The sequence below is a fragment of the Meriones unguiculatus genome, chromosome 9 (assembly GCF_030254825.1).
Source record: "Meriones unguiculatus strain TT.TT164.6M chromosome 9, Bangor_MerUng_6.1, whole genome shotgun sequence".
NCBI classification, from domain to species: domain Eukaryota; kingdom Metazoa; phylum Chordata; class Mammalia; order Rodentia; family Muridae; genus Meriones; species Meriones unguiculatus.
In genome coordinates, this window is record NC_083357.1 from 117315112 (window position 1) to 117323228 (window position 8117).

An 8117-nucleotide genomic window follows, 5' to 3' on the forward strand; every position below is an offset into this window, starting at 1 on the left:
AGAGAGGGAGGCGCCACCTAGTCCTGATTGAAAACCAGCAAGTCCTACACAGGGGCCATAGTAGTTTTCTTAGTAGTTGTAACTCTATCATGTGGCTACAGAGCAATGAGAGGCACTTCACCCTCAGCAGATGTGCTGCTGTGCCATGGGGGTGGCTGAGGATGCCTTGGCTGTTTTGGCATTTAAAGCACTTGCCCTAGATGAGCATGGCTTGCCAGTTTCCTGCTGTCCGTGTTGCTTCTTTAGCATGTCAGTATCATGCTGGGTCTCCCCAGAGCTTCCTTGGTAGTAAGTACCATTCCTTAACTATAAAACGGGTCCGAGTGGCAGCTGCAGAGTCCATGCCTCTTCTGCTGGAGTGCGCGAGAGTGCGGGGTCCTGAGTACCTCACACAGATGTGGCACTTCATGTGCGATGCTCTCATCAAGGCTATCGGCACAGAGCCAGACTCTGACGTCCTCTCAGAGATAATGCATTCCTTTGCAAAGGTAAGCCTTGCCCCTGAGTACTGCCTTCTGCTTTCTGCAGCATGTTTGGTCCTCTGCTGAGGAAAGGACAGTTGCTGGAGGGTTTGTTGTGTTAGAACATGGCCGTTTTTACTGAGAAGTTGACTTTTTTTGTTTCTGCAATGTTAGTATTGTCATTCTTGTTGGTTGAGAAGTAAGCTTTTGAGGTAGATTACATTGGAGGGATTACATTGGAGGTGGATGGAGTGATGCAGTTAATGTAGGTCCTTGATAGTTTTTGCAGGAAGCCAAGGCTTCAGTTGCATGAGGCCTAGGACCACAGAAGAAACACTGTTTCTCTTATGCCTTGATGAGACAGGGTTTCTCTGTGTAGCCCTGGTTGTCCTGGAACTCACTCTGTAGACTAGGCTGGCCTTAAACTCACTTGTTCAAGTGCTGGGATTAGAGGCGTGGCCCACTCCCATCCGGCTTGGAGCTGTCATCAGAAGTGCAGATATTGCCTCGTTTCTGTCTAGATCCGCTCCTGTTAGCTCCTGAATTCCCTACTCAGTCTCTTATGTGCTCTCAGAAACAGGCTGCTTAGTGTCTGCTCCTCTGCAGCCTCAGCCTGGCATGAAAGTAGGTCAGAAAGAAAAGTTGGTTTCTAACTCCTGAAATGTTACCCCTCAAATACAAACTGAAAGTGTGCCCTCATTTTACACTAATGAGCTCTCAACCCCTGAGTGTTTTCCCTCCTCAGTGCATTGAGGTGATGGGAGACGGCTGCCTTAGCAGTGAGCACTTTGAGGAGCTGGGAGGCATACTGAAAGCGAAGCTGGAAGAGCACTTCAAAAATCAGGAGCTGCGGCAGGGTAAGCTTGCGCGGCTTTTCATTCTGAGCAGAGTCCTTGGCCTTTCAGTGTGGTCATTTAAAACATTTATTTGGGTGTGTTTTAGTGAAAAGACAAGATGAAGACTATGATGAACAGGTGGAGGAGTCACTGCAAGATGAGGTAAATGATTCCCTTCAGAACTTCACTTCTTCCTCACTTAGAAAGACAAATGGGATGGGCATTAGACATGGGAGAAAACAAGTAACAGGACAGGAGCCTACCACAGAGTGCCTCTGAAAGACTCTACCTAGAGGTGTATCAAAGCAGATACTGAGACTCATAACCAAACCTTCGGCAGAGTGCAGGGAATCATATGAAAGAAGGGGGAGTTAGTATGACGTAGAGAGAATAGGAGCTCCACAAGGACCAAATATATCTGGGCACAGGCGTCTTTTCTGAGACTGACACTCCACCAAGGACCATGTATGGATATAACCTAGAACCTCTGCTCAGATATAGCCCGTGGTAGCACAGTAACCAATTGGTTTTCCCATAGTAAGGGGAACAGGTACTATTTCTGACAGGAACTCAATAGCAGGCTCTTTGACCTCCCCACCCCCCAAGGGAGGAGCAGTCCTGCTAGGCCACAGAGGAGGACTTTGCAGCCAATCCTGAAGATACCTGATAAAACAGGGTCAGATGAAAGGGGAGGAGGTCCTCCCCAATCAGTGGACTTGGAAAGGGGCAGGGAGGAGATGAGGGAGGGAGAGATTGGGAGGGACTGGGGGGGCGCTACAGCTGGGATACAAAGTTAACAAAATGTAACTAATTTAAAAAAAAAAAAGAACTTCACTTAGGTGGCCATGTGCCTCTGAGAGATTTGTAAATGCTTCCTTTTCTAGTTTACCTTCCTATTAAGATAGTTATCTTGGAGGAGAATTTGGCACTTAGAGTCTAAGTCTTGAAATGAACTGGTCTTGGGGGTTTTGGTATTACTTTTTTCTCATCAAATGCCATAGGTTACCTGACAACCTGCTGCCCACAACCACCATTTGTGCTTAATGGTGTTTTCCCACATTCAGTGCTTGTCCAGGGCGAGTGTTGACCCTAAGGCATTGGTTCCTTGTAGGCAGTCATCTACCCCTGGGTGAATAGCCCTAGACCTCTTTATTTGGAAAGAAGATTTTTGTCTTCAGTGGTTTGTCAGTTTGTTGCCTAGACTGGGCTTGAGCTTGGGGTGCTCTTTACTAGGCCTCCCAAGCACCTGGGGTCCCAGGCTTGTCTGCACCACCAGGTTCAGCTTCGGCCTTCCTTACCGTGCTTCTCCATCACCCCACCCAGCTGGCCGTGTTCAGACATTTTGACCATGGGCAGAGCCAGCATCTGTGTGTGGCTTGTGGCCTCTCATGGGCTGTGCTTAGTGTCCGTGTGTCTCCTGTGCTGAGGCCTGCATGGCCACAGTCTCCGTGCCCCCACCATGCCACTTACAGAAGGAAACATTCTCCTGAAAATAAACTTGAGGGCAGCTGCTCGTGCTAAGCACGGCTCCTACCGTCCACTCCTCCATGGTCGAGGCTGGCTGTCAGGCTCAGGGTTCTCAGTAGTCTCCCATAGATGGTACTGCTAATAGTCAAGACAGTTTTTAACCGCTGTGATTGTGTGTTGTGTTTCTTTTTTAGGATGATAATGATGTTTATATACTGACTAAAGTGTCAGATATTTTACACTCAATATTCAGTAGCTACAAAGAAAAGGTGTTGCCATGGTTTGAACAGCTGCTTCCTTTAATTGTCAACCTGATTGTAAGTGTTAACCACCTGAAAGCTATTTTGAATAGTTAACCTGGCATTCTCTCATTGCTGCGTATAATGTTGTACACTTGTGTTTTAAAGTGGGCCTCAGGTGGGATTTTCACCGTGGTTTTTAATTCTGCAGCTTAATGGCTAGCCCTGTGTGTTTTCTGTGTCCTCTCAGTAACTAGAAGCAGCGTGGTCATTGCTGGGTTCAGTCTGCAGTGTGGTCTTCGCTTAGTAAGCTTATCGACTTGCTTTTTAAAGCCCTTACAAACATTGCAGTGTGGAACAGTTTGAACTTAACGAAGTAAACACATGTAGGTGTATGGAACCTGCTCCCACACACACATGCACAGCTTCTTGTACACGAACAGCTGCAGTCATGTAGGATTGCGCTGGAGCTGTCGCAGCCCCTCTTTCTGCTGCCTCCTCCACATGCACCGTTCTTTTATTTACTTTGAGACTGTCTTGCTAAGTAGCCCACACTGCTGTGGAACTTGGAATCTTTTTTGCTTCATGCTCTGGGACTACAGGCCTTTGCCAGCATGCCTACCTTGGGACGGGCGGTGCTAAGCCCCTGGACTCAGGTGCTCTTCTTACTTTAGCCTGCGGGGAGCAGGCATCACAGACCCAGCACTGTGCACTTGCCTGTGTCCGCTATCCTCTAACCCACCCCGCCCCACCCCTTTTTTTTTTCCACAAAGCAAATATATGGACACTGCTGCCCTGCCAATTCCTCATGCAGTGTGTGGTCATATTGTGGATTCTGGAACAAATCACACAAGTCCTTTTACTGTGAAGTTAAGTGTATGGGTTCCTTCCAGTGTTGTTACTGTGAGAAGTGGCTATTATGTTTCCATTTCCTGTGTGGTTACTCTGTAAGCAGATGGTCCATAATGAGCTTTGTACATGGTTTATATCAGTACTCCATACTTACCAGAGATCTCAATTTACAGTGTCCACACAGACCGTGGCCAGACAGACAATGGGGACTGTGCATCTTCGATGACATCATAGAACACTGTAGTCCAGCTTCATTTAAGTATGCAGAATATTTCTTAAGGCCGATGCTGCAGTATGTGTGTGACAACAGCCCAGAAGTCAGACAGGCTGCCGCATACGGCCTCGGCGTCATGGCACAGTTTGGTGGAGATAACTACCGCCCTTTCTGTACAGGTACTTGTGTGTGTTCTGCTTTGTGTGTCTTATTCCAGGCAGCCATTTGACCCCAGCCTCGTCACTACACTGGGAAGCATTCTCTTCCTGTTTCTGCTTTGTTCTCCACCCACCCCCACTCTCATTCCCTTCTTGTTTTATAATTTCTTTTTAATTTTATTCCCCCTCCCCATCTATAGCAAATCTGTATCGTGCTTTTTTTTTTTTTTTTAAGATTTATGTATTAAATAGTATGCAGTGTTCTGCCTGCATGTACACCTACATACCAGAAGAGGGCACCAGATCTCATTATGGGTGGTTATGAGCCACCATGTGGGTGCTGGGAATTGAACTCCAGACCTCTGGAAGAGCAGCCAGTGACCTATCTGACCTATCTCTCCAGCTCCTGTATCATGCTTTTCTTACAGAGATGGAGATGAAAGTGGGTGGCTTCTAAGCCTGCACTGGCCTTTCTTAAAGCACAGCTGGGGAGGGAGTTGGCAGTGCTAGAGCATAAAGCCCTCAAGTAGAGGCAGTGAATGTGGGCTGCGCCATATGCAGCCTCCACAATGTAGCTCTGAAGCCCCTGTCTACATCTTTCTCTTACACTCTGTGACAGTGGGGCTGGGAGAGGAGACTCCTTACACTTGAGCAGTTAGTAACTGTGCCAAGGGTGGGAACGTTCATGTTCACCTGCATCAGCACGAAGTCTAGCTGACCTGTTTTCACTTGTTTATTTTAGAAGCCCTCCCACTGCTTGTAAGAGTTATTCAGTCTGCAGATTCTAAGACCAAAGAAAATGTCAATGCCACAGAGAACTGCATCTCAGCAGTGGGAAAAATCATGAAGTTCAAGCCTGACTGTGTAAACGTTGATGAAGTCTTACCACACTGGCTGTCTTGGCTCCCTCTGCACGAAGACAAAGAAGAAGCTGTCCAGACCTTCAGCTACCTGTGCGACCTGATTGAAAGGTAGGGAGGCGCACGCCAGCCTTGCCTCCCTCAGCACAGAAAGCCATGGGCTTGAACCTCAGCCCTGGCCAGCATGGGTTGTGTATGTTTGAAGTCACACTGGCCTGTTGCATGCTAGGCCGGGCACTCTAACCCTTGTGTAAAGATCTAAGTTGGAGTTGTTCTTTGTGGAACCATGTTAGCAAATACTGTTTCAAGAAAATTACCTTCAGCGGTTCTGTGGTCCACTACATTTCCAGTTGTTCAGTCCACCCAGTGGTGGCTATGCAGGGTAGCCCTGGAGAGGGCAGGCTGAGGGACAAGTTCAAGAACACCCTTGCCAACATAGCATGACCCTGTCTAAAGGAAATGGGGGCTAACAGAACCTGTGCTGTGGTCTCACTCAGTCTTAGCCATGAATATTTAAGCCGCAGCAACATGGTAGCTTTAGAAACTTCACAGTTGGAGCAAGTTCCTGCTGTCTTTCTACCCCACAGCCCTCTAGCTATGACGGGAGTCATGGCTCTTTAGCTGTTAATTGCTGTATATAGTTTGTCCGTTTAATGTGTCCAGAATTCCTGGATTATGCTCTGGGTTTTTTGTTTTTTTTTTAAGCATATTCCTTCATGCCTCTTTGTTTCAGGTGTGTGTGACTCCCTGAGGTTCTGAGGAATGTGATAGCCACCCTCAGACTCCACTGTCCTCCCTCGCCTCTGTCTGAAAAAGCAGCCCTCGGGCTACTTGGTCTCTCCTTGGGAGTGACTAGCATCAGGGAGTTCCACTCACTCACTGTTACGTTTCTTTCCGTAAGCCTGCCTGACGTTTACCTGGAGTTTACCCTTGAAATACCCACGGAACCCTTTACAACTGGTTGTGTAGCAGTGTTTCCTTGGTAATGTTATGGGGTTTATTTGTTGTGAGGCACTGGTGACCAGAGCCAGGCCTCACATATGCTAGTCAAGTGTTGTATAGGCATACAGCAACCAGCCCTCTTTTTATTCTCTTTGAGCCAGGCTGGCCTTGAACTTGGCACTCCTTCTCCTTCGGCCTCCTGTTTGCTGGGTTTACACGATGCAGACTGTTTAATACAAAGCATTTAGTTCTCTTGTTTGACCCTAAAAAATTGTGAGAACTGAGTCAAGCATTTTTTTTTCCTGAATCACATGGAAGAGACTGCAGGCCTGCTAAATAAACCTATAAAAGAAATGGCTATCTTTCTTCTTGCTTAGCCAAGAGGACATTTGGTCTTAGTGAACTCACAATGGTTGTCTACAGAAGAACACGGGGATGTGTGATCTGATTCCTCATACAAATTTTACTTATAAAGGTGGAATTTTTTTCTTTTAGTAATCATCCAGTTGTTCTTGGCCCAAACAATACCAATCTACCCAAAATATTCACTATAATTGCGGAAGGAGAAATCCATGAGGCCATTAAACATGAAGACCCTTGTGCCAAACGCCTGGCCAACGTAGTTCGCCAAGTACAGGTAAGCTGGTTTGGTAGAGCTGGAAAAGGACAGGTAAAATTTTCCAGATGTTTGGTGGTTGGGGGTTCTGTTGTCCTTAATATCAGCAAGCTTCAAAATGGGTTTTAATTAATACAATTATTAATACAATCTGCCCATGGAGCGAGTTAAGTCCTTTAGTTGGTACTTAGCATATGGTCGTTGTTTTCAGATTACATGAAGGAACAGGTGCAGATTAATGAGTTGTCAGAACGAAAACCTTACACCTTAGTGGCTGTGGGTAGTCGTCTGTGAATGAAGTGAGCTCTGCAGAAGCGCAGACTGCTATTGCAGCAGTCGTCACGCTAGGCTGTGGAGTGTGTGCTGTGTTCCGGTGTGTGCGTGCTGTTCACACGTGCTTGGCCCTGTGACTGAGTCTCACTGTCCGTCCCACAGACTTCTGGAGGATTGTGGGCTGAGTGCATAGCCCAGCTCAGTCCGGAGCAGCAGGCGGCCATACAGGAACTCCTCAACTCTGCCTGAAGCCTTACCACCGCCTGCCAGAAACTAACTCCAAATAAACGTTTACCCTTTTGTTTAGGTTTCTTTGTTTTGTTTTTGAGCAAGAGAGAGCAGTAGTGTTGTGTGTAGGCCCATTCTTCGGCAGCCCTGTGTGCAGAGTGGACTGCGTGGATCTCGTCACACCGGCCAGGAGGTCCCGTAAGCCCCATGGTGGCACTGCAGAGTATTTTTCTGTTGCTGTGTCCCACCTCCTGGAGGGAAGGGAAACAAGATTCCCTTTCCTCAGTAGACCTCCAGAAGCGCAAGGAGAGCGGCTTTCAGACCAGTTCATCCGCACAGATGTGCGCTAAGCAGACTGCGAGGCGACCTAGCGTTTGTTCTGTAAATGGAGTGAGTCTTTGTGGGGGTAGAAAGACGTCTTTGCCCAGCCAACCAGCTGCAAACAACTGATGACAAACAGGAAGCATGAGGCTGTCACTTGCTGTCACTTGGTCCTTCCCCCAAAAGGCAGGTGCAGTGACTCAGTGTGGAGGCTGTTCCACGTCCGGCCCCTGAATGTGAAGTGCCGTTGGCATGTCTGGCAGTAGTCTCGTTCACTCCTCAATAAACAGCATTGAAACACAAAGAGGCTGTGTAGAGCACGGTGCTGTCTGTCTGAGTCCTTTCCTGGCCTAGTGGAAGAGTGACCTGAGAGTGTCTGAGGGGGTAGTTCTGGCGCTGCGTGTTTTACCTCCACACTTTCTCCCTGCAGTACAGCCTTGGAATTGTGTGTTTGCTGTCATCGGGTTATTTTAAGCTCGGCTATGATGCACCTATTCTGTTCACAACTGGTATTCTTAAGGTTTGCAAGTTCAACCAGCTTTTTTAAAGATCAGATTGTTCTGGTTAGTTAAAAAAAATTGGCTTAGTATTTTCATTGCAGGTTGTAATTGCTTTAGAGCCACACACACAGCATTTGAATTTTTTAATTT

The 8117-nt window shown here is 47.3% G+C and overlaps 1 protein-coding gene across 2 annotated transcripts in view; it reads left to right on the plus strand.

Moving 5' to 3' along the window:
* The window catches only part of Ipo5 (importin 5), a 32990-nt gene extending 25219 nt beyond the window's left edge, over nucleotides 1-7771 (plus strand). For both annotated transcript variants that reach the window (XM_021644705.2, XM_060391624.1), the window contains exons 19-26: nucleotides 316-488; nucleotides 1207-1318; nucleotides 1404-1459; nucleotides 2959-3081; nucleotides 4029-4248; nucleotides 4970-5198; nucleotides 6525-6666; nucleotides 7081-7771. In XM_021644705.2, coding sequence (XP_021500380.1) covers nucleotides 316-488; nucleotides 1207-1318; nucleotides 1404-1459; nucleotides 2959-3081; nucleotides 4029-4248; nucleotides 4970-5198; nucleotides 6525-6666; nucleotides 7081-7167 — 1142 coding nt within the window. In that variant the 3' untranslated portion in view covers nucleotides 7168-7771. The remainder of the gene's footprint in view (nucleotides 1-315; nucleotides 489-1206; nucleotides 1319-1403; nucleotides 1460-2958; nucleotides 3082-4028; nucleotides 4249-4969; nucleotides 5199-6524; nucleotides 6667-7080) is intronic.
* The last annotated feature ends 346 nt before the right edge of the window (nucleotides 7772-8117 follow it).